The 25,869-nt window shown below is 56.5% G+C and overlaps 1 protein-coding gene across 19 annotated transcripts in view; it reads right to left on the bottom strand.

Annotated features, from left to right (window-relative positions):
* The window catches only part of DAB2IP (DAB2 interacting protein), a 372,254-nt gene that overhangs the window by 41,727 nt on the left and 304,658 nt on the right, over nucleotides 1–25,869 (bottom strand). For all 19 annotated transcript variants that reach the window (XR_012897179.2, XR_012897178.2, XM_075905444.2 and 16 more), the window contains 2 exons: nucleotides 22,880–22,978; nucleotides 20,833–21,387 (listed from right to left, as the gene is read on the bottom strand). Coding sequence is in view for 17 of the 19 variants with exons in the window: in XM_075905444.2 (XP_075761559.2) it covers nucleotides 20,833–21,387; nucleotides 22,880–22,978 (654 nt within the window). In the remaining 2 variants the exon portion in view is untranslated. The remainder of the gene's footprint in view (nucleotides 1–20,832; nucleotides 21,388–22,879; nucleotides 22,979–25,869) is intronic.

Here is a 25,869-nt window from a genome sequence, read left to right on the forward strand (position 1 = left end):
CAGTGGAAGGGACTATCAACCTCCCGGGGTTTGGCACCAGGCAGGTCCCGAGGGTGCTGGACTAGAGAGATTCAACCCGTATTGGGAGAGGGCTAGTGCCTTGCCATCAGTTTTCCATTAGGGTACGTCTGCACTAGCCCCCTAGTTCGAACTAGGGAGGCAAATGAGGGCGACCGAAATTGCAAATGAAGTGCGGGATTTAAATATCCTGCGCTTCATTAGCATGTTCCCGTCTGGTCGCCATTTTGGAAATTGACTAGCCCGGAAGAACTGCCCGCGTCTACACGCGGCAGAGAAAGGCAATTCCGAAATAAACCGCTTACTTCGAATTACCAGTTAAACCTCATGAGGTTTAAATCCCGTGGTTCATTTGCAATTTCAGTCGCCCTCGCTAGCCAAGGAGAAGTTTATTTTGGATGTAGACACCTGCCCACAAGGAGCAGGATTAAGACACATCCGCCAGGGCTCCCTGTAAGCTGTATGCTTGAGCAGCTACCCAGGAGAGATTCAAATGTCGCCCCGCTGATTAGCAGTGCGCTCACAGCCCCAGCATGGATTTCTCCTGGGGGTGCACATCCACACATGCGTTGGCGCGCAGAACAAAATGTATTCTGCACACAGGTGGAAAAATTAGAGGGAACACGGATATCAACTCATCTCCACAGAGGCCCAATGGGGGTATATTTCAGTCCCGGGCCAACCTGTGTTGAATTTGAACCAGTGACCTAAAGGTGAAGGAACTATTAAGAAAGGGACACACTGCTCATTCCAGCCCCAAGCGACTTCACTCTCTGCACCACTGTAGTGGCATGCCTCTTCCATGAAAAAAAAAAGAAAGAAAAATCCAGTACATTTTGCAATTAAAAAAAAGACTGTAAGTGACTGCAGGGCCCTGCAATGTCCGATTTCTCCTGAGACTGATGGCCACTGCTTTGCTCTCCCCTTGCTAGGGAAGATTAGACATTTACAGTAAGTGGAAATAAAGTGACATCCAGTCGTATTTTAACATCCACCTCTCTCCTTGCACACGCCTTGTCCAAAGGCAAGGTTCACGTGCCATCTCTAAGCAACAGGAGCAGCAATTTTGATCGGCATGTCAGGGCACTATGACTGCTAGTCCCGGTTGCATCTCAGGAAGTAGTCCAAGCGATTTTTAGCAATGACTGTGAACAGAAGTAAATGAAAATCTTCCATTGTACATGAGATGCAGCGTCAATGTCCCACAAAAGGCCAAACGCGGAATGCAGGGGTCTGCCTGTCAGCTGGAACACTACCACACCAGCCCAATGCCTGTCCCACTTGCCCTGCATTAAAGAAAGTATGTGCAATAATACGAGCGGCTCCAACCATTATTTTATTGTTCCCACAACATAAGAACTAGAAGTCACCAAATGAAATGAATAGGTAGCAGGTCTAAAACAAACAAAAGGGGAGTTTTTCTTCACACAGTGCACAGTCAACCTGTGGAACTCCTTGCCAGAGGATGTGGTGAAAGCTAGGCTTTTAACAGGGTTCAAAAAAGAGCTAGATAATTCATGGAGGTTAGGTCCATCAATGGCTATTAGCCAGGATGGGTAGGAATGGTGTCCCCAGGCTCTGTTTGTCTGGAAGTGGGTGACAGGAGAGGGATCACATGAGGATTACCTGTTCTGTTCCCTCCCTCTGGGGCATCTGGCCTTGGCCACTGTCGGCAGACAGGATACAGGGCTAGATGGACCTTTGGTCTGACCCAGTCTGACCATTCTTCTGTCCTTTGCAATTCCTAGGTGCCTGGCAGGTATCTCTTCCAATCCCCACAACCCTTTCCTTCTTTTTAAAAGGAACAAATATTTTCTTGACATCAAACCGGAGGCCCAGCAGGACAGACAAACACACGGGGGCAGGGGTGGGGGTGACGCGAGCATGTGGCCTGGAACATACTCCAGAGTCGCTGCAGCTGAGGGTGTGCGGAGCCCCCTTGGGACACGATCCGTGGTCTGGCGCGGCCACTCACTGCGCACAGTCCCTCTCTCCCCACTCCCCATTCTGGCAGGAGGCCTTCGGATCCCGTCCCGCTAAGCGAGGCAGCGACCCAGCCACGCGATGCGTTCCATTGACTTCCCCGACTTTTCCGTAGCAGCCTCCGGAGTGTGACTTGACAGCGGTGCTGGCGGCACTGCAGGGCAGGCTGGCACGTGCCAGTGTACACCTGGGGGGTACAATCCACTAAGGTGCCTTTCACGTCCCCCGCCAGAAAAGTGCTTGAAGGTTTAATAGAGAAACCACCAAGTGGCCTCTGTAGAAAGCCTGGCGACTGTCAGCGAGCAGGAGCCTTTCTGTAGAATGCAGAGACCAGCCCGGATCCCGCGATGGGCCACCTGGGCTGGCGAGCGGCCCACAGCCAGCCTAGCGGGCTGCCCACCGCGGGGTAGAATATAACAAAGAACAAGGCCCCTGCCAAGCGGTTCTGAAGCTCCTGCAGGACTTTCCCATCCAAGTGACGGACGGGCGTCTCCAGGAACACGTGAAGGGGCAGGAAGGCGATCAGGGCGGGGAGGAAGGGCAGCCGGAAAGGGGAGGAGGCTTCGTTGTACATTCAGGGCATGCACACCTGCTGCACAGCTGTGCCCAGTCGCCCCGGCTGGAATGGCTACAGCCGGCTCCGAGTGCTTCCCCAGGCCTGGCGTTTGCAGGGCTGGGACCCGCGGGCCAGCAGAGCCTCCCCTGCCCAGATGTCTCGATCGTAAAAGACAAGCTTTTAAAAAAAGTCATTCTGGTTATTCCTCTAGACAGACAGGCAGGGAGACAGACACAGGCAGGCAGAGTGACAGGTAGGGAGACAAGCAGACAGACACAGGCAGGCAGGGAGACAGGCAGGGAGACAGACACAGGCAGGGAGGCAGAGTGACAGGCAGGGAGACAAGCAGACAGACACAGGAAGACAGGCAGGGAGACAGACACAGGCAGGCAGAGTGACAGGTAGGGAGACAAGCAGACAGGCAGGCAGAGTGACAGTAGGGAGACAAGCAGACAGACACAGGCAGGCAGGGAGACAGGCAGGGAGACAGACACAGGCAGGCAGAGTGACAGGTAGGGAGACAAGCAGACAGACACAGGCAGGCAGGGAGACAGACACAGGCAGGCAGAGTGACAGGTAGGGAGACAAGCAGACAGACACAGGCAGGGAGACAGGCAGGCAGACAGGCAGGCAGGCAGGCACGCAGGCAGGGAGTCAAGCAGACAGACACAGGCAGGCAGACAGAGGCAGGCAGGCAGAGTGACAGGTACGGAGACAAGCAGACAGACACAGGCAGGCAGAGTGACAGGTAGGGAGACAAGCAGACAGACACAGGCAGGCAGACAGGGAGACAGGCAGACAGGCAGGCACGCAGGCAGGGAGTCAAGCAGACAGACACAGGCAGGCAGACAGAGGCAGGCAGGCAGAGTGACAGGTATGGAGACAAGCAGACAGACTCAGGCAGGCAGAGTGACAGGTAGGGAGACAAGCAGGGAAACAGGAAGGTAATCTCCCTCCTTATGGGCCCCGTAAGCTCCATTATTCTCTGGCAACCAAGCAGGCATGAACCCCCCTCCCCTCGCCGTTCTCTCTGCCTTCTCCCTCTCTTCCCAGAGGAGCTGGGATGTGACTCTGCCCCCCCTGCTCAAACCCCTTTCGCCGCTCTCTGTGTAACTCTATCACCTCGATCTACCCGGGCGTCTCCCGGAGCATGTTTCAATTCCAGGCTGCGGCTGGGGCTGACACAAGGTGCTGATTCTTAATTAGCAGCCGCCGACCTTGGCTTTGCCTGATTCTCTTCCCTGTCACTTTCCCAACATACTAATTATCACAGGACCACTGAGCTTCAGAGCTGCTCTGAGCCAAGTGTTTGCTTTTTCCTTTTTTTGTGGTCCATGGCGGGAGTCCCGGCTGCAGGGTAGCGCTAGTTTAGCTCCTCTCCTGCCGGAGCGGAGTTAACGGTCAGCTCCCGCGGCGCTGGGCTGGGGAGACCCCAAGGCAGGCTGAGCTCAGAGCTCTGATACCGAACGGGCGCGGGGGAACGCGGCCCTAAGGGCTGGCCAGAAATCAAATGGCTTTTGGTGGCTTCACCCCTGCAGTGGGGCTCATTAGAATCCACCGCGGACATCAACACGACAGCCATCCCGGGCCCCGGGCAGAGCCGTCAATGGGCCCCCCCAAGCGACGTTTGGGCGGCGCTGTGACCGTGCAGGCGGGTGCCCAGCGAGCTGCGGTACCAGGAACGTTCTTCCAGCATGGCCACGGCTCCCCCGTGCCCAGCCAGTAGTCAACTGTCTCATCGCGCAAACTCAAAGACTCTTGCCCCGCCCCTTTGCTGAAGCCACGCCCCATCCCGCCCCTTCTCCAAGCCCCACCCCGCTCACTCCATTCCCCCTCCTGCATCGCCATTCCCCCCCCTCACTCACTTTCACCAGGGTGGGATGTGGGATGGAGCGTGGGGCCCAGGCTCTGGGTGGGGGCAGGAGGCTGGGGCACATCACTGATTACGGGCGGTTCCCGAAACAGACCAGCAAACCCCTCTGGTGGCGGCTCCTAGGTGCCACTGCCCACAGGCCCCGCCCCTGCAGCTCCCTCTGGCTGCAGTTCCCAGCCAATGGGCGCTGCCGAGTCAGTGCTTAGAATGGGACAGTGCGTGGAGGCCCCGGCCTCTCCCATGGCCACAGGGACGTGCCAGCCACTTCAGGGAGCAGTGGGGAGCGAGGACGGGCAGGGAGCCTGCCGTAGCCCCTCCAGGCTCTTTTAAATCGCCCAGGCCCCATCCCCTAGTGCTGTGCGTCTTGCCCTGACGACGACTCCGATCGTCCTTCCCAAACACAGGCGGGAGTTAGACTCAGTGGCAATTCGAAACTCTGGGCTTCTCCTCCCCTTGGCCAGCCTCCATGGACGCCCACATGTGCTTCCCTAAGGAGGGAACAGAGCAGGAGACACGGCGGGGAGGGGAGCGAGCGGCCTGGCGATGGCGGATTTTGCTCTGACTGAAGCATGTGGGTCGGGCGGCACCTGCCTGCGGCGGGAGGCTGCAAACCCCGAAAGGGGCAGCGCGCACCTCTATGGCTTTCGCACACTGGTCCGTACGAGTCCCCAGCCGCCTGGGCGTTCCGGGGAAAGCTTGAGTGGGTGGAGAGCAGCATCTTGCCTGGCCCCAAGACCAAAGAGCTGCTGCTCATTCCCACCCCGCCGCCATGCCTCTGTCTCCACCCCCCGCAGTGGGGCGGGCAGGGGGCAATAGGATCTATCAGGAAATCCAGACTCAAGCGCCCAGTTGCTCCCTGACAGCAACTGGGCCCAGCTGTGAAGCATCAGCCCTGAACTTGGGAGAACTGTTTGAAAATTCCACTGGGTAAAAACCCCCAAACCCTCAGACGAGCCACCCTTCCCCACCGACGGCAAGTGACACACACACACACAAACACAAAAGAGACTAGAGGCAGCTCATTCACTCCGTCAATAATTCTGACTCTCTGAGCCTCCAGGCTATTTCCTGCACTGCAGGGGCTTCACTGACACCTGCCTCTGCCCTGGAGAACGGGAAAGGTGTTAAGAGACAGGCCCGTCCCATCCAGCTGTGTTTCAGGTGCTGGACTGAGCCCCGGGACAGGCAGCTCATCCTTTTATTCAACAGATCTGCCAATGTCAAACCTGAATACAAGTGTAATTAAAATCATGCCAGAAAACAAACCAAGCAACCCCCCACCCACACTGCAAAGGGGCAGGAAGCCTTTCCCCCAAAAAATGGCCAGACTGGGTCAGACCAAAGGTCTATCCAGCCCAGTGTCCTGTCTGCCGACAGTGGCCAATGCCAGATGCCCCAGAGGGAGGGAACAGAGCAGGGAATCATTAAGTGATCGCTCCCCTGTCACCCATTTCCAGCCCCTGACAAACAGAGGCTAGGGACACCTTTCCTACCCGGCCTGGCTAATAAGCAGGGCTCGACAAACTGCGGCGAGGGCTACTCGCCAGCCCCCACCGCGCATGCCTTGGAAATAAGCCAGTTCTGCCTGTCCCAAGGCCAGGTGAACAGGACTCAACCTTAAGAAGCTTGAACTGAGCAAGGTCACAAGACTGCTAGTTATCACACAGGCTGGCCCAAAGTCTGGCCTAGTCTGGGTGGGGGGCAGAGGAGGACGTGCTGGGAGCTGTGCTCAGGGTCGACAGGGCTGGATTCCGTGTGCACTAACGAGAGTGACAAGGCCCGCCCGCCCTGTTTCATCAGGTACCCGGTTAAACCTAACGTGCCACCCGCTAACTAATTCAACGGGATTTTACATCCCGATTTTGCACAAATAAAAACGACATCAAAAATAAGGGCGTCCAAAAGGCAGAGGGCAGGTTTTGCAGCCAGGGTGAGGTTACATGGTGCCAGCCACTCCACAGGGAGAACCTAGGATTGGACATTGGCACGTTCATGTCTACTGGGCGTGCTGAAAACGCACCCTTCCCACCTGGCTAGGGCCACTTGCATCCTCCCCCCTTTCTCTCTGCACTCAGCCCATCTGAGGAAGTGGGCTGTGCCCACGAAAGCTCATGACGCTATCTCTATATTTTGGTTAGTCTCTATGGGTACATCTACACTGAGTGGCTATTTCGGGATCCCAGAGGGATGCAAAATAGTTACCCCGTATCTTAACAAGCTGCCCGTTATTTCGAAATCTTTTTCAAAATAACGGGTGCGCTATTTCAACATCCCGGTAACCCTCATTCCGTAAGGGATGAGGGACAGCTCGAACTAGCGCGTTATTTTGAAATGTGGTGCTGTGTAGACGCGTCAAATTTCAAAATAGCCTCTTTCGAAATTCAATCGAAATAAGAGACGCAATTTGCGTAGCACAAGTTGCATCTCTTATTTCGAGCTTAGGGTGCTGTGTAGATGCACCCGAAGGTGCTACACGACTCGTTGTCCCTAACTCTGTGTTCCTCAAGGACTGTCTGAGGGGTGGTGCCGGTCCCTGAAATCTCCCTGTAACAGAGGACAGCAGCAAGCTGGTCCCTGGTACACATAAGGAACACACTGACACTCAGGGTCTATTTTTAAATTAAACAGGCTGGAGCCCAGCCCTTCTGAGCAAAGCACTGTCTGTCCCGATCGTCGTGATTACACAGCCAGAACCGGATGTGCACGCTGGCACAGGCCGCGGTGGGAGAAAGAAAACTTTCCGAGTCAGTTCTAGGCATACCGCAGCAAAACGTTGAGTTTTTAAACCATACGGGCAGTTTGCTGAGGTTCCCTTAAATACATTAAAAAGCAGCATGTAAACGAAAGCAACCAGCTGAGACTGTAAACTATCAAACGCGCACAAGACAAAGGCCGACAAAGATGTTCCGGCAGCAGCTGGGCTCTCAAGCAATGAGAACACAAGTCAGTTGAATCAAAATTCTTCTCGCAGAACAATATGGAGCCAGCAATGCCTTGCTACAGCCCTGTAAACTCAACGGCCCTGAAATAATGGCTTCTCTTGTGCCAGTAGCCTCCCTGAGGGCAGCGACTCCCCCAGACTCTGCCACAGGCAAATGGGTTTCTGAACTGACCCTCAACAGCAGTCAGAAAAGCAAACAGGATGTTAGGAATCATTAAGAAAGGGATGGAGAATAAGGCCGAATATAACTTATTGCCTCTGCATAAAACCATGGTACATCCACATCCTGAATACTGTGTACAGACGTGGTTCCCTCATCTCAAAAAAGATACGCTGGCATTGGAAAAAGTTCAGAAAAAGGCAACAAAAATGATGAAGGGGTTGGAACTGGTCCCATATGAAGAGAGATGAAAAGGACTGGGACTTTTAATCTTAGAAAAGAGGAGACTAAAGGGGATATGACAGAGGTCTGTAAAATCATGACGGGTGTGGAGAAAGTGAATAAGAAAAAGTTCTTTACTTTTTCCCATAACATAAGAACTAGGGGTCACCAAATGAAATTAATAGGCAGCAGGTTTAAAACAAACAAAAGGGAGTACTTCTCCACAGTCAACCTGCGGAACTCCTTGCCAGAGGATGTGGTGAAGTCTGAGACCACATCAGAGTTCAAAGAAGAACTGGATAAATGCCTGGAGGTTAGGTCCATCGATGGCTATTCGCCAGGATGGGCAGGGGTGGTGTTCCTAATCTCTGTTTGTCATAAACTGGGAATGGGTGACAGAGGAGGGAATCACTTAATGGTTCCCTGTTCTGTTCACTCCCCTTGGGGCACCGGCATTGGCCACTGTGGGGAGACAGGACACTGGGCTACATGGACCTTTGGTCTGACCCAGTCTGGCCGTTCTTATGTTGTGTTAAGTGACAGTCCTGTGAATAGGGACAAGGAAAACGCACTGAGGTAGATAAGGGGACATAATCTGGCCTGTAATGCTACCGAACACCAGCGGAGAGAAGAGCGCTGCTCCTTGCAGTGTCTTTTTGGGGCTAGATAATCACCAAAATAAGCCAGAAACCACCTCACCCATGAAGCCTTTCATGGGTCAGAACTAGGGGAAAGGCAGCAGGGTCACGGTTTTCCTTCTATGCTTCATTCCAAGCGGATATCAGCTAATTTTCCAACTTCGGTATGGAGGTGGCCCGTGTCTTGTAAAATAAGGGCGGTGGTCTTGTGTCACGTTGCTGAATTGGAGGGAAGCAGCCAGATCGCTGCTGCACCCCTAGGTGGGGGTGTTGGCCCCAGAAATTGGTGTGGGGGGAGCCATGTGGGCTATTGAATGGGAGATTACTGTTTGTTGATCTTATGTACGCTATTTATGTGAGTGTATAATGTCTATGTGTGTAGGTAGGAATCTGTAATCTGTGTGGAAGCTGAATATTTCTGTGAATGCGGTTGAGCATTGCTATGGACAGGCTGAGTGGTGAAGCCCTGTGGAACAATGGCCCTTGATGGCCCAAAGACACACCTAAAGCAGGAGGGCGGAGACCCAAGAGCTGCCAGCAGAGAGAGGCTGAGGACCAGGTGACCTGCTACATACTAGAAGAGGCCAGGAAGGAGTATAAAGAGGCCATGTGGTCGATGCCATTTTGTTCTCAGCTCAGCACTTCATCCCAGAGGCAGCATTGCAGGGATTGAAGAGCCCAGAAGACCTGTGAACCCATCCTGATCGTAGGATGTGCAATAAGGACTTTTAACCAGCAGCTGCAACATCTCTGCTAGAGCCTGCATCGAGGACTGGGAGATTCGGTGCATGTAACGTACTGTACTTTAATAACCTTACTCTCAGGCTTTTCTTTCTTGTAATAATAAACCTTTAGATATAGATCCTAAAGGGTTGGCCCAGCGTGATTTGTGGGTAAGGTCCAGAGGGTAAATTGACCAGGGATCTGTGGCTGGTTTCTTGGAACCGGACAGAACTTGTTCGGGGTAGGTGGGATTGGGTGCTAGGACCCCCCACCCGTGTATAGGCCCGGGGCCATCTGGGGCACGGATATTGCTGGGGTGTCGGAGGGGTTTTGCTCGGGAGGCTTCAGGCAGGCAGCTGAAGCGCTCTGTGAGACTGGTGTGTGGCCTGTTTGGAGAGGTCACCAGTCAAGGGGGCTGTAAGAAGCCCTGGATTCGAGCAATTCGCCCTGAGCGGACGCCCTCAGCTGTGCCCAGACACGGCCCGGCCCGTCACATCTTGTAGGAACAGCTGCTCTCTCAAGCGTTCGGCCCCCTGGGCCAAAGTCTTATGAGAGCGTCTCAAGAGATTTTTGGTGCTTTTGATTCACCCAAACCCCGAGCCTCAGTCTAAACCTAATGTGGATCCAGATCCTCAGACTGCCTCTGGTCTCAGTTCTACAAGTGAGATGGGATTGAATTAGTGGGGTATGCGCCTGTCCCTGCTACCCCACGCCATAAAGGCCCATGTTGAATGAACAACAGACTTCCCCAGGGATTTGTACACACTCGGCTACTCCTTAACAGATACGTAAGAATGTAAGAACGGCCAACTTGTCAGACCAACATATCCAGCCCAGTATCCTGTCTGCCGACAGTGGCCAAGACCAGATGCCCCAGAAGGAGAGAACACAATAGGTAATTCTCACGTGATCCCTCCCCCGTCACACACTTCCAGAGAAACTGAGGCTAGGACACCATTCCTACCCATCCTGGCTAATAGCCATTGATAGACCTAACCTCCATGAATCTATCTAGCTCTTTTCTGAACCCTGTTGAAGTCCTGGCCTTCACCACATCCTCTGGCAAGGAGTTCCACAGGTTGATTGTGCACTGCGTGAAGAAAAATTTTCTTTTGTTTGTTTTAAACCTGCTGCCTACTCATTTCATTTGGTGCCCTCCCCTAGTACAGCTGAGCTACCTCCTACTTTGGCAATGAAGCTGAAATATGCTAATGATCAGACCTGCCCAGAGCCAGAAGGAGCTAGGAGGAGCTGGAGGCCTACCCGATCTCGATACATTTGCCAAGTACTGGCAACTTAACCTACACATACGAGAGACAGGGTCATCTTGCTTGCAACGGGTCAGCTCAGCGATGGGCCGCCTAGGACAGTGAGTGAGCCGCATGAGTGGCCCTTCTTCATCCCAATGGGCCACACGATGGTGGTAAAACCAAGACGGGCTCCCGGGTCAGGGTTGTTTTGCTCACTGCACTTGTGAGCCAAAAATTTGCAGGGGGTGCTGAGTCAACTGTAGCAGCACTGCGATTGGATGCGGAGGGCACACACGGCTCTCACGGTCGGCACCCACCTTACTTCCCGTGGCCTTGTTTTACACGTGTGTCACTTGGGTAATACCGGTAGGAAAAGAACAACGCAGCGGAATCTGGCAACCCCGAGCGTGTACAACGGTAAACAAAATGTCTCACTGGGCCACATGCAGAACCCTGATGGGCTGTGGGCCCCGGATCCCAGGTTGCCCACCACTGAGTAAAGCTCTTTGACAGGAGAAAATGCTTCTGATCAGCTAATCGTGTTTGCACAGCGTCCTTCGTCTTCGGGGTACAACGGGACAGCTCCCCGCCCTTTCGACAACACACTGAGAAGACAAGCCACCGTCTAGCAGAGCGTGCTGCTGGCGTGCCGGCAATTCATGGACTGCTCCTTCTGCAACCTTAGGGCCGTCTGTCAATGCCTTAATTTTCGTACCCACCAACTATTGTGTGGCAGCACAAGGTTCTAGCCCTCATTGAGGCAAGCTGGTCTCAGTGATTAACTCCATCCTTCCTATCATTACTGGTGTGACCTGGACAACTCCAGTCTCCAGTATTCCAGGCCTGGCAGTCCCCTGGTGATTAGCCATGAAGGCAGCCTCCTGGCTACGTTACCACACACAGCCAACAATCAAGACAGTATCCTTCACAATTTCATCTCCAAACCATGGCAACAACGTCAGTGACCTCTTCTGAAATAGCTGACCCTGTCAGGCAGCACGTCCAACTGTCTTTCTAAGGAACAGCAGCACTGGGTGACGTGGAACTCGGTTTTCAATCGATGGCTCATTTCTTGGCAGAGAGACAAAACAGAGCTAGGTCCCTTAGTCTTGTCAGCCCCTTAGAATAACCACACGAACCAAAAGATCCTTCCTCGTTACCACAGGATATGTTGGGTTTTCTCTTACGTCTTCCCTGGTGGGGTTTCTTGACTGTTTCACCCTGCCCCCAGGAGCTCAATTACAAGGAGTGTGTGGTCATGGACTGCCCTCTTTCTCATGAGACGCGGGACGGAGATGCTGATGTCTCCGGATGATTTGGCCACGACAGAGTGGCTTCGTCACGGACCCAGCAACAAACTCATTGTTTGTGCTGTCAGAAGGCATGCGCCAGAAGACCAGAAAGGCAGGAGAAAAACACAGAACAAACAGGAGTTTGTTTCCCCCACATGATCTCGCTGGGCAGATTTCACAACAAAAATGATTAAAGGTCTAGAAAACATGACTTGTGAAGGAAGATTGTGTGGGCTTGTTTAGTTTGGAAAGGAGAAGACCAAGAGGGGACCTGACCACAGTTTTCAAGTACCTAAAAGGGTGTCACAAGGAAGAGGGAGAAAAAATGTTCTCTTTGGCCTCTGCTGACAGGACAAGAAGCAATGGGCTTAAACTGCAGCAAGGGAGGTTTAGGTTGGACATTCGGAAAAACTTCTTGTCAGGGTGGTTAAGCACTGGAATAAATTGCCTAGGGAGGTTGTGGAATCTCCATCGCTGGAGATATTTAAGAGCAGGTTGGATTGGCACCTATCAGGGATGATCCAGATGGTGCTGGGTCCTGCCAGGAGGACAAGGGACTGGACTTTATGACCTTTCGAGGTCCCTGCCAGTTCTAGTGGTCTATGAGTCTATGATTCAGGGCAGTGTCTTGTATTAACAAACCTGCCTTGGGGCTGGCAGCTGTAAGCAAACTAACAAACTCCAGTCCTCCGGGGGGGCTGGAATTGCTCCCCCCCGCCCAGCACTGGGACCGAGAGCACATCACTCTCAATTGTGGCTTAGAGAAACCTCAGCAGACTGGGAGTGAGGCAGCAGCTATCAGCTATGAAAGGGCATCTTAGCTCTGGCAGGACCAAGTCGCATCTGCCGACCCGTGGGGTAGGATCAACCCCTGGCATCTCCTGGTGGCTGGAAGGGGCCTGCAACTCGGCTTTCAGCTCATGCAGCCCCATAAAGATCCATGATCCCCTGCCTCTCCTATGCACAGGCACTTCCGCTCGGGACCGGTAGCCAAACACACGCACAAGCAGCTCTGCCACCTCTCAAGGCCCCCCCACCTGTGAAAGGGGCCACCCCACCACGTTGGCCGTCACTGCCCGCTCGTGAGGCTCATCTCATTCGCCGCACAGCTCCCTGCCCGGCCAGCGGCAATTAAAAAGATTGCGTCGTCAATTGCTCAGTGCCACGGCTTCACAGGCGCCCTGCAGAACGCATGCGTCCTGGAGGGCGATCCTTCAGGCGGACACGGCAGCGGCCTTGCAGCACGACACAAGGAGCAGAGAGAGCAACAAGGAAGGAGACAGGGAAGGTGTTTGTGGCGGGACTGAGCGTCTGTTCTGGGTCTGTGCAGCTCCAGCAACAGAGGACTGGCCCACACCTGGCGATCCCACTATACATACAATAGACAATAGGTGATGAGAGGTCGGGGGGCAGAGCTGCTCCAGTGTGGGGCTGGGAGCCAGCAGCAGCCCCACGCCCCAGTGCGGGACTGGAGCCGGGAGCCAGCCCCAGTAGAGCGTTGGAGGTGGGAGCTCCATGGACTCAGCCTGGGATCCCGCGTTAGTCGGTTAACTAGTTCCACGTTCGGTTAACCTAGTGTGTGACCGGGATTTTACATCCCCGGTTTCCACACCGTCGTGAGACTTTATTCCCCTGAGAGCTGCAGGTTGGTCTCCCGTTGCTATCCTGGCTCGGGGATCAAATCCCACATTTTACACAGGCTGGGGAAACCGAGGCCCTGAGCTGCACCGTGACGATGACAAGATCGAGGAGCGAGTCCGCGACGGAGCAGGACCCAGAGACAGGAGGCCTGTGCTCCAATCCACAGACAAAAGTGATGCTGCGGGGGCTGGTCTCTGTAAAGCAACCCATGCACGTGTGCTCCCTGCCTCCGGGTCTTATCACCGCCAGTCACCTGGAAGGGAGGGAGCAAGAGCCCGGCTTGGGAATGCTCCATTTTAGACGCCAAAGCCCCCTCAGGAGGGGGGTGGCCCATGGCTTTGAAAGGCTCACTGGGCGGACTGAGGGCCGGCCACCGAAGGGCAGGGCCGCCCAGAGGATTCAGGGGGCCTGTGGCAAAGCAATTTCGGGGGCCCCTTCCTGGCACTCCCTGTCTCAGACTTCAGACATTCTCACGGGGGCCCCTGTGGAGTCCCGGGGCAAATTGCTCCACTCCCCCCCCCCCCCGGGGTGGCTCTGCCGAAGGGTGGTGGCGAATAGAGTCTCCGTCCATTTGCGAGCGCCGCCACGATCCCCGCACTGGACGGACACCTGGGCCTGTTCCCTATGAGCTTCATTAATGGCTTACGGCTGAGCCATATTTACAGCCAATCAGGTCTGGAAATCAGGGCCTGGAACAGGGCAGGAGCAATTAGCCGCTAACGAGTCTGCCCAGCCAGATGATCCACTGGACATTTAGCTCTCACTTCAGCTTTAATTGCTGCGTTAGCATCAGCAACTTGCAGCCAACAACCACCAAAAAGCTTTTATCAGCAAAATTAATTACCAGCCATTTATTACCGTGGCTGCGTGCGAGGGCCGAGGGAGTGGGAAAGGGACTGGCATACCGGCGGCTCGTGAAATAGCCCCTGGTAAAGCCCAGGGGAGGCTACAGAGCGTCAGGAGAGGGTCAGGGGTTGCCAGCTGACTCTAGGTCGCATGACTCCCTGTGGTGCCAACCGTGCAAGAGTTGGGTGTAAACGAGACCGGATTCAAACCCAGTCCCCAACCCCCCCGGCCCGGATGGCCGTGCCCTTAAAGCCAGCTGGGCCCCAAAGCCAGGCCCTCCACTTTCATTTAGCTTTGTATCCTGACTCAGGTCCCACCCAGATCCGCATGCCCTCCAACCCCTTTTGGCCTTAGGCCCCGCACCCTCAAGCCTGGCTCTGCTCCATCCCGCTCTTTGCCTTTTGGCCGCCATGCGGACTCAAACCAGATCCCTGATTCAAGTGTGAACGCTGCTCCGCAGGCCCTTGTTCTGATTCGCCCTCTGAGGCGTTCCCCGCAGAGAGCTGCGCCCCGCTCCGCCAGGAACCTGAGTCTCGCCCGCTGTGGGACCTGCGATCGGCTTCGCCTAGGGACGTGCACCCGGTTAAATGTCTAGCCGAGAAGATGCTTATGGGTTAATGCTACTGGCTACACGCATCCCCCTCTATCCCATAAGGACATTTTTAGTGGGCTGGCCGCAGGCTGCCTCAGTCCTGGCTCGTGCTGGTCCCGGCAGCTCCCCCGACTGTGGTTCTGCAGGAAAAGTTATTTAGGAGCCTGGGCCTGAGCTGCTTATGGGTAAGTGTGTAACTGACAAAATATTTGTCAGTGACATGGTTACTGGGTTACACACAATGTAATCCCTGCTCATCAACCTGGCCCTAAAATCCTCCAGCTCAGACCCTCAGCAGCCAGCTCTCCAGCTTCTCCACTACTCCTGGACTCACCAACTCCCCTGAGAGGGACGAAGCAGCAGAGGCTGCAAAAGGAGCATCATTTCTACAGCTGAATTTTCAGGGCTCACCGTGTGTCGACGGGCCAGCCAGAGGCTTGTGGGACGCTTCACAGCTCTGCAGACACCCACCCCTCAGACACCCAGCCGCTACGCCCAGTGCAAACAAGCCAACAGACCCACGAAGGCAGCTAGCTCTCCCCCAGGCTGGCAAGGGAGGAAGAGAGAGGCTGTTTCTATTTCTGCATGCACGGGAGACACTCGGCTACCTCTGTGATGGGGCCAGACAGCTGCCGCGTGAGGAGATAACAAGGCAATAGAGCCATCAGGCTTTGCTAAAATCCGAGCTTTTCAAATGCTCTCTCCCCTGTCCCAGCTCCCGGCAGGGATCCGTGTTGCTATCGCTGTGCATGCCCCCCCCCGGGGCCCTCACATGAAACTGCCTCCCGGCTCCGATCGAAAGAGACACAAACTCGGGCTGAGGTGAAATCGGGGGGGGGGGGGGGGGGGGGGGAAATTCACTAGATATCCCTGACAAGCCTCCAGGAGTGGAGGACGGAGAGTGGGAAAAGGCTGAAAGCCCCTTGGGGCACAGGCGGCCGGTCTGCACTCCCCCTAGGCACTAAAACGCCAGGCACACGGCGCTGTGCAGCAAGCAGAACACAGCTACTAGGGCCTCAGCTGAGCTCTCCCGTAACGGGAAGGGCAGAGGCTAAGCCCTTTGCCAGCAGGCTCAGGAGATCTGGGAACAGCCGATACGCCCCCTCGCGCCAGAACGGGGAGGGAGGGGGCGCTAGCTCTGCAGCCTGTGGATTCCCCGGCTGCCCAGCCATTCCTCGCTAGCCCCAGGGCACTAACCACAAAACGTGCGCCATGCAAATCCACAGGTCGGTGCCTGGACCCAGCCGCCGAGTAGGCCTGAGGGGTCCCAGAGCGGACGACTCGTGCCAGCGGAGTTTGGGGCATCAGGCCTGGCCTGAACATGGTGGGGAGGTAAAAGTTTCACCGGTTACCTGGTAAGAGTTAGCCTTATCAGCATGCTTACCCAGTAACCGGTTAACCAGAAGGGGGCGCAGCGCCCCCTCCCCCGCCTGCGGCCCGGCCCGGAGGGCTGGACGAATGGGCTGTCCGGACCCCGGTGAAACGATTCAAAAGACATCGGTTAACGGGTTAACTGTCTCAAGGGGTATTTACATCCTTGGTACAAACCAGCTGCTGCCCCTACCATTGCTGTTCGCCAGAGGTGACCAAGGAGCAGCCTCACCAGCCCAGCCCCCAACCCCACCAGCCCACCCTTCGCTTTCTTCAGTTCTGTTCCAGCCTTTGGCTAAGTGACCCGCGGGGGGAGGGGTTGTGCTCGGTGCTGCCGTGCCCCATGGCCCCCGATGCGTTCGTGGTTGCCCAAGAAGCTCTTGAGCGCCCGTGTCTCCTTGCTGCGCCTCGTCACTCCATCCAGGGCGCAGCGAGCGTGGCTGTGCTTGGGTGCGCTCGGCGGCGCCCCGTGGGGCCCACCGAGGCAGGGGGAGGAGCGGATGTTCTCCCCTCACGTCGCTGCTGTTATTTTAATTTCTCGCCGCTTGTCCGGCTCCTCCACACAGTTTGCAGCACCCGGCTCCCATGCTCCAATAAATCCTGTTGCTCTGACAACTCTCCAACCCTTGCACTCAACGCTGACGGCCGATGACAGGCAGCGAAAGCAGACGTAGGGGGATACTTAGCCAGCCTGTTTACTGTTTGCTCTTTCCCCCGCGGAGCGGATCTGGGCGACGCGCAGCGACGCGCAGGCACGTGGCAATACACCGGCTCCCGCCTGAGTCTCTCTGGGTGTGGCCACGAGAGGCCCCGCAGCGGAGTGGCACAGCTCACAACCAGACTCGTAGGCCAGGCCTACGCACAGTCCACGCTGGTTAGAGGCGTGGGGGTTTTTACCACTGTTTCATACTGGCAAATGCCCTGGTGTAGACATGGTGATACCAGCAAAATAAGTGTCACATATTTTGTTTGGGGCAATGAACGTGTCCTCTCCTGCTAGTGTCAGCTGCATCTCCACTAGGACGACGGCCATGCTAAGGGCAGCCAGTCTGTGGCTTTCCCTCCAGCTTTGCTGGCTTCAGCGGTCCTGCCTGTGACCAGGAAGACGGCGGATCCATCTGCGTTTGGGGCTGGGTGGGATCCCGGCCCCAGGAGACGTCCTCATGCCGGCTCTCCCTGAGCTAGCATGCTGAAAAGCCTCCGCAGCGCGAGGGGCGGGATGGGGTAGGCAGCCCACGTCCTCAGGGCAGCGAGCTCGACCCACCGCTCACCCTGCCCCGGGATGCTCTGTTATTAGCGCCCTAGTGAAGCGAGAGTTTGGGCAGAAGGGCGGGGCCTCGGGCAGAAGGGGCGTTCCCTCTAGGCGCCGAGCGCCCCTGGCAGGGGGAGGCAGCCGCCAGCTGCACTGAACAGCGAATGACTTTGCACACTTCCCCACCCCCGAGTCCCAGTTGGCTTGGGGCTGGAGGAGAGGCAGGGCAGGCCACGGGTTAGCTGGTAAGCATCTCCCTCACTGGCTGCTTTCCAGGAACTGGTTAACCAGCGGTCTGGCCGGGCTGGAACAGGTCCCTGTCTGAAGTGGGTGGGAGGCTGCTCTAGCCCAGCCGGGCCCACCATGCTGTGGGCTGGGGATGCACCAGCCCGGCCGGCCTACCGTGCTGCGAGTGCTCCAGCTCAGTGGCCCAGCCGGGGTAGAGCAACCTCCCCCGTCTGCAGATGCTGGTGAACCGCAACGTGTAACCGGCAAACTGGTGAAATGGGATTTTACAACCCAACTTTGAAACCAGCTCAGACATGGCCCGTCACTGGGCAGACTGTCCCCGCGAGGCAGCTCCCTGCTCCGTGGCGGTCCGTCCCCGCGAGGCAGCTCCCTGCTCCGTGGCGGTCCGTCCCCGCGAGGCAGCTCCCTGCTCCGTGGCGGTCCGTCCCCGCGAGGCAGCTCCCTGCTCCGTGGTGGTCCGTCCCCGCGAGGCAGCTCCCTGCTCCGTGGTGGTCCGTCCCCGCGAGGCAGCTCCCTGCTCCGTGGCTGTCCATCCCCGCGAGGCAGCGCCCTGCTCCGTGGCGGTCCATCCCCGCGAGGCAGCGCCCTGCTCCGTGGCGGTCCATCCCCGCGAGGCAGCGCCCTGCTCCGTGGCGGTCCATCCCCGCGAGGCAGCGCCCTGCTCCGTGGCGGTCCATCCCCGCGAGGCAGCGCCCTGCTCCGTGGCGGTCCGTCCCCGCGAAGCAGCTCCCTGCTCCGTGGCGGTCCGTCCCCGCGAGGCAGCTCCCTGCTCCGTTGCGGTCCGTCCCCGCGAGGCAGCTCCCTGCTCCGTGGCGGTCCGTCCCCGCGAGGCAGCTCCCTGCTCCGTGGCGGTCCGTCCCCGCGAGGCAGCGCCCTGCTCCGTGGCGGTCCGTCCCCGCGAGGCAGCTCCCTGCTCCGTGGCGGTCCGTCCCCGCGAGGCAGCTCCCTGCTCCGTGGCGGTCCGTCCCCGCGAGGCAGCTCCCTGCTCCGTGGCGGTCCGTCCCCGCGAGGCAGCTCCCTGCTCCGTGGCGGTCCGTCCCCGCGAAGCAGCTCCCTGCTCCGTGGCGGTCCGTCCCCGCGAGGCAGCTCCCTGCTCCGTGGCGGTCCGTCCCCGCGAGGCAGCTCCCTGCTCCGTGGCGGTCCGTCCCCGCGAGGCAGCTCCCTGCTCCGTGGCGGTCCGTCCCCGCGAGGCAGCTCCCTGCTCCGTGGCGGTCCGTCCCCGCGAGGCAGCTCCCTGCTCCGTGGCGGTCCGTCCCCGCGAGGCAGCGCCCTGCTCCGTGGCGGTCCGTCCCCGCGAGGCAGCTCCCTGCTCCGTGGCGGTCCGTCCCCGCGAGGCAGCTCCCTGCTCCGTGGCGGTCCGTCCCCGCGAGGCAGCTCCCTGCTCCGTGGCGGTCCGTCCCCGCGAGGCAGCTCCCTGCTCCGTGGCGGTCCGTCCCCGCGAGGCAGCTCCCTGCTCCGTGGCGGTCTGTCCCCGCGAGGAGACTTTGCTGCCTGGAGCCGGACTATTGCTCTAGTTCCTCTCCGTGTCACAGGGGCAACTTCCACTCCCCGCCCAGGCAAGCCACGGCCGCACGCAGCAGGGCAGGAGCAGCAGGAGGGGAACCCACAATTCCGTGTCTGAGATCGGCCGCAAGCCTCCTTCGCACTGCAGAGGCTTTGGGAATCTTGCTGAGGAGTTGAGCGAAGGCCCCCGCTCAGGGAGAGGTTCACGGGCAAAATGAAAATCTCGCCCTCTGGCCGCAGCTGCCTTGTCACGCCGCAGTGTGCGCGGAGGGGGTTCCCCTGCCCGAGCGTCGGTGAGGTTCACCAAGTCAGCCACTCCCCTGCTACCTGCCTCCCCCCCATTCTCCCACAGACCAACTGAAACTGCTGGTAGAAACCTCCGCCTCTCCTGGCCGGCTGCCCTCCCCAAGCCTGGGGCTGGTGGATTCACCAGGATCCCAGCAGTTCATCCAAGTGAGCCCAGAAGAGCTGGTCTCCAGCGTGCACAGCTCAGCCCCCTCGCTCGGGAACCCCAGGGGCCTGCCTGTTCCCCGCCAGTCCGAGAGCAGGGGCAAGACATGCCGCGTGCAAACGGAGCTGGGTGCACGTGCCTGCAGCGGGCTCCTCTCCAACACTGCCAGAGCACCGCCCGGCTCTTTCCTCAGCCCCGAGCCATGACGGGCACATCCCGCCGGGACGACAGCCAAGGAACGGACCGGGCGAGAAGCAATTTACTAACAGGCTGCTTAACATAGCTGCTGGTGCTGGACTTTCTGCTGCTTGTTCACAATAGCTCCAAGGAACGAGAGGGCGGGAGAAGTCTTGCTCAGGCTGCTTCCCAGCTCTCCAGCAAGTTAACAGGACCTCCTTTCAGGGCTTATTTTAAAGCAATGAGAGTCTCCCCCATGAACCACTGGGAATAAGAACAGAGTCTTGTATTGGTACCTTCCTGGGCACGCCAGGATCTGGACCCAAGTGAGCCTACCACAGGCGCTGCTAATTGGTCTGTGATAAAAGAAGCATTATACACATGGTCAGTAGGGAGGGGCTGAGCCGACAGTCAGACCCAGGAGTGGCCGGGGAGGGTTTGGATCTGGGGTTCTGTGTCAGGTCGGTCTACAATGGGATTGTCCAGGTGATGCGGGGAGAACCTAAAAGGGTGTTACGAGGAAGGAGAAAAAATGTTCTTCTTTAACCTCTGAGGACAGGACAAGAAGCAATGGGCTTAAATTGCAGCAAGGGAGGTTTAGGTTGGACATTAGGGCTATGTCTACACAACACGTGTTTGTGGTAGAAAATATGTTAATGAGGGACTCGTTAGCATAAGTCGTGACATCATTAGCATATTTTCTGCCATTTCTTTTTGCTCAGAAAGAAGCAGTGCGGACGTTTCCTTTTTACGCAAAAACCCCTTGCGCAAAAAGAAACGGCAGAAATATGCTAATGACATCGCAACTTATGCTAATGAGGGACTCATTAGCATATTTTCTGCCGCAAACACATGTAATGTAGACGTAGCCTAAGAAAAACTTCCTAATTGTCAGGGTGGTCAAACACTGGAATAAATTGCCTAGGGAGGTTGTGGAATCACCATCACTGGGGATATTTAAGAGCAGGTTGGACAGACGCCTGTCAGGGATGGTCTACAGGGTGCTTGGTCCTGCTGTGAGGGCAGGGGACTGGACTCAATGCCCTCTCCAGATCCCTTCCCGTTCTAGTTTTCTAGGATTCTACGATTCTTACCTTGGCCTTCCCCGTGCTTTGCAGGATATGGACCAGCGCAGAGGCCATCTCCTCTTTGTTCTTCACGCTCAGCGCCGGCTCCAGCACGGAACAGAGCACCATGTAATTGTTGGTGATGTACTCCGCAAATTCCTTGTACATCTCCATGGGAAGGATGCTCATGCTCTGGTAACGCGCCTTGATGCGGAGCATCGGCCCGGCGGACTTGCCCTTGCTGGGGTTGGGGCTGACGACAGGATACCACTTCTCCACAAACTGCCGCCCCGTGACGGCACCCACGGGGATCGTCACCTGCCCGAGGAAGTTGGTCTTGTCCTTCTTCTTCTTCTTGTCGGTCTCCTTGTATAGATGCACCGAAATAGTTTTGAGCAGCGGGAGGTTATTAAATTCAAAGTGCTCCCCCCAAAAGACATTGTCCGTTTTCAATTTACAGGTAGTTCGTGCGTAAAGAACCTCATCCAGGCATAATTCGCACAAGTACTTCTTCTTGGCGGGCAGGTCCTTGCCTTCAATAATCCATAACTTTAACATATTCTCCACCCTTCTGCTGTTGTCCTGGAAAAGAGACATAAAGAAAAAGGTCAAGGAAAAAAACCAAGCCAATACACAACAAGCCGGAGAAACCAGTTAATTATTTCTGGAGGTGCTAAACGAGCCATGGCTTAATTACATTTTATTTTAAGGAAATACTGGCTCTCAGGAATTTGCATAATAACACTACTTATGTTAATTTTCCAAATATCACTGTGCACTCCATGTCTGCTGGTGCCAATTAATATAAGGAACAAGGCAGATAAAACCCCTCCAAATTAAAAATGTACCATTTCCAGTTCTACTGCCAGGAAGGCCGCACAAGGAACAGGAAGGAGCCCTACCAATAATTAATGTCTTTTTGCAAAAAAGAGAAGCCCTTTTGTTCCATTGTTGTTCTGTGGAACAATCCGTTTCCTTTTCCATCTATGGCAAGTCTAGAAGTGTCCAAAATTCTGCCCAGGGCTCACTTCATTCGTGACTGGAATGCAACCGCTTCTGGGGTGGGAAGAGCAGCTGTTGCATCACTGCCTAGGTATTTTAGGACAAGAAATGAAGACTATTTAATTCGACAAACACGAAGGGGAATTAAAGGAGACTGAACGAGCTAAGAATTATTATTATTCTGAAGTAAAAATGTGCCCTGGGAGCCATTTTAACACTAGTGCAGTGAACGACACCACGGAATCCTAAATGGCCCCCAAGGGGTCATGACCTCATCCCGAAGAGGCACCTCCAGGCATATGCACTTACCTGCTTCCGCTAGCAAGAAGGAACGCACAGAACCCCTTCAGTCAATCAACTGGGAAACCCTGCGGTGATCTGCTCTGCCCTCAGCCTGGCGCACAGAGAAAGGGGCAGCTATAGGCGTCCTTTAAAGGTGCCTTTAACCTCACCTGGCTCTAAGGGCACATTTCATGTCCCCTGGGATAGAGAGACGCTTTTTGCTGCAGTTTTCAATGCAGCAGGTAGAGGGAACAGGGTGGGCTGGTAGTCCAGGTACAGGAGTGAGAGCCATAGCCAAGCCCCAATTCTTTTGGGGCCATAAGCAGCTCACTGAGAATCCGTGCCTCAGTTTCCCCACCTCCAAATTGTGGCTCACCAATCCCACCCAACCCAGAGAGGCTGCTGTGAGGCTTGAGTACCTGGATACAGTCGTATGCTACCTCCAACATCACCATTTGTCCTGAGGGCACTGAGGCCTTAGATAAGCAGCAAATAGCCTTAGATAAGCAGCAAATAGCGCTAGGACTAAAACAAGACTGCGGGTTCTCGAGGGTCGATTGTTTCTCCACGACAGCCCACGTGGCACATCCCGGAGAAGCGAGGGCAAAAAATAATTGGCAGTTTCCCATAAATATAATTGTGGCAGAAAGCAATACAGAAAAAAGCTGACCCCCAATTACACTTTGTCACTAAAATGACAAGCTGTCCCCGGCTGCTCCCCTGCGCCGGGTTAGAAATGGTAATAATGAGGAGCGGAACTATTACAGAGACAATTCCTCGACGCCGCTACCTTATTTGGGTGCACGGCACGCCGCAGGTTCTCCATCCATTTGTCTCGTTCGGCGGCCGAGCGACAGGAGAAGCACTTACTGCCCGATGAAGTCGTCACCTGCATGGAAAGGAAGGGGGGTTATTTCTCAACCGGCACATTACGGACCTGGCTTTGGGGAAATTCAGCACAGAGGCTGGCGGGTGCTTTTATTACACGAGCCAACCGCTTTAGCCCGGGAGTCACATCTCGTGCGCAAGGCGGGCGGAGCCCTCGAACACAATGCTGAGCATCGCCGGGGGCTCAGCATGGAGGCCCTGAGCCCATGCACCCCTCCCACGAGTACCAAACCAGAGCAGAGTCAGCAGTTCCTCCAGCGAACGCCAGCCCCCAAGCGCCACAGCGAGCGAGTGAGAGCAGCTCAGGACCAGATCCGGAGAGGGGCTGAGTGATGGAAGTTTGTAGTGTTCAGCACCTGTCAGGATTGGGCCCATAACGTGCACTTAGAGCAGGCGTGGGTAATAATTTTCACTGGGAGGCCACTTGACGAATTTTGCTATGTGATCATAGGCTGGCTGCACCCCAGAAGGGGCGGGGCTTGGGAGGAAGGGGCGGGGCTGAGGGTTGTCTGGGGCTCCAGGCGTTGAAGTAAAAACACAGCAAAGGGCTTGCAGCTCCCAGCCCCACCGTTACCGCATTGTCTGGTAGCCACCAGGGGTTGCTGCAGCACTTTGAAAGGCTCGGGCTGTGGCCTCTGCCAGGGTAGCGCTACGACCACAAGTCAGGAGCCATTTTAATAGGGTCCGGCTGCCTGAACCACAGCCTGGGAATGCAGTGGCCTGGGCAGCAGGATGTAAGCAGAAAGCAGTCCACAGGCGAGATCCAAGTGTTAAGTGGGCCGGATCCAGCCCCTGGACCGCATCTTGCTCAGCCTTGAATTAGATGAACCTCCTTCCTTTCTAGGGTTACCAGATGGGTTTCAAAAAAATAACGGACACACGTGATCTCAGAACGGGGGGGGGGGAGGCCGGGAGGGAAGCGGGGTTGGCCAGGAGGAGGTCAGGGGGAGCAGGGCTGGAGGGCTGGCTGGGGGAGATCAGGGGAAGGAACCAGTCAGCGGGAAGCAGGGCTGGCCAGGAGGGGGTCGGAGGGAGCGTGCTGGCCGGGGGAAATCAGGGGAAGGAACTGGCCGGCGGGGAGCTGGGCTGGCCTGGAGGAGGGCGGGGAGAGCGGGGCTGGCCAGGGGAGATCGGGGTTGGCGGGGGAACTGGCTGGCGGGAAGCAGGGTTGGCTGGGAGGGTGTCGGGAGGAGTGGGACTGGCCGGGGGGGTACTGGCCGGCGGGGAGCAGGGCTGACCTTGGCGCAAGCAGATCCTGGAGTGCTGCCCGTCCCGCGCATCGTCCCAGCGGGGCGTATGGGCGAGTCCAGCCCCGGGGATTCTATCCCACCCCGGGCCCGCCCCCACCCCCCTCCTCTCTACTGGGTAGTTGCGTACTGCCTGGCTGGAGGACACACTCACGCAGTGCGAGCGCGTCGACCAGCCAGGCAGTACACAACTACGTACTGATACTCCCGATAATGATAAAACTTAATTAGAAAATACCCGACATTTCTATGTCTGGTATTTTCTCAATTTGTTTCCTGGACAGGAAGCTCAAATACCGGACTGTCCGGTTCAAAACCGGACACTCGGCAACCCTCTTCCTTTCCCCAGCAGGGAATCCAAGCCCCTTGTTACCCCCCGCCCCATCCCTTTGACTTCTCACCCCTCCCGGCTATCAGTGCTTCTTCTGAAATAGCCGCGGCGGGCAGTGCTGTATATCCGGCACCCTGCTCCCCCCGCCCAGGGCATGCATCCTTCCCTGGGCATTTCCATGCTCCTGGCACTGGCTACCCTGGCTAGAGTCCCCAGCTCAGACCACCTCCAAGTGTCTGGCCGAGGTATCGCTGGGCCTTGCCCCACCCGTCCTCTCAGGTCCTACACTTGGGAAAAAACAGCGTAAGAGCACTTCTGAGACCCTGCTGGACTGCCACCCGGGATGGATTCAGTTCAGTGACACTGCCACCACCTTCCACAGCCTCCAGCAGGCTTCCCCCATATCACACAGAATCTCAGGGTGGAGCAAGCCCAGAAAGAGCCATAGATAAGTCCTCCAGAAGGTTAGAGAGGCTCGGTAGGACCCAGCCAATCAGGGGCCAGGGTGGCCTACAAAAGGCGCTGCAATGCTTAGAAGCAGTCAGTGCAGTGCAGAGCTCAGAGAGCAGACTGTGAGGGTGTGACGGCACGTTGGGGGTCCCCCGTCTCCTGCACCCCGAAATGGCACAAACAGACTGCACCAGTGGAATAGAGGAAGTTTATTGCCTCTCCGGGATACAGCACAGCACAGATGGAATCTGATCACAGAGCTGGGCTAGGATGCCTCAGGCCCCCTTGAGTTGGGGGGAGACTGGGCCCCTAAACTCCAGCCCCTCTCCCTAGGCTGTCTCCTCCATGCTCACAGACAGCAACTCACCAACACTCTTCCAGCCCTGCCCCCCAGCCAGGGTAGAATTCCACCTTCCTTTGTTCCTCTCCATGGGGGGTGTCTGGCCATACTCGTTTGCATAGTGACTCATCCTGTTTTGCTGGGTCGTAGTACCCACGGCAGCCAGTGGGGGTTACCCCAGAGCCAGCAGCATAGAAACCAGCCAGGTACCCCCACTACATCACAGAGGGGAGTCCCTGGAGGTGCCACTCTCACCGAGTGGAGAAGGAGACGGAGGGGAAACAGAGAGACAGCTGAAGACATGCGCAGAGGGCACTGGGATGGGCCCCACGAGGCGTGTTCCCTGGAAGGGGTTTGTGATGCACATGAGGCTGTGACTCGGCTGGAGGGCCGAGGAGGTACAAAGGCTTTTAAAGAGGCAGTGCAGGCAAACACACTCGGCCAGTCCACCTCTACACATGCTGCCTGATGGCCAGAGATACACCACTTAGCAAGAGTCGTCACGTACCAACACCTGCTTTCTG

This window comes from Pelodiscus sinensis, chromosome 23 (assembly GCF_052426305.1).
Source record: "Pelodiscus sinensis isolate ZL-2025 chromosome 23, ASM5242630v1, whole genome shotgun sequence".
Classification (NCBI taxonomy): Eukaryota; Metazoa; Chordata; order Testudines; family Trionychidae; genus Pelodiscus; species Pelodiscus sinensis.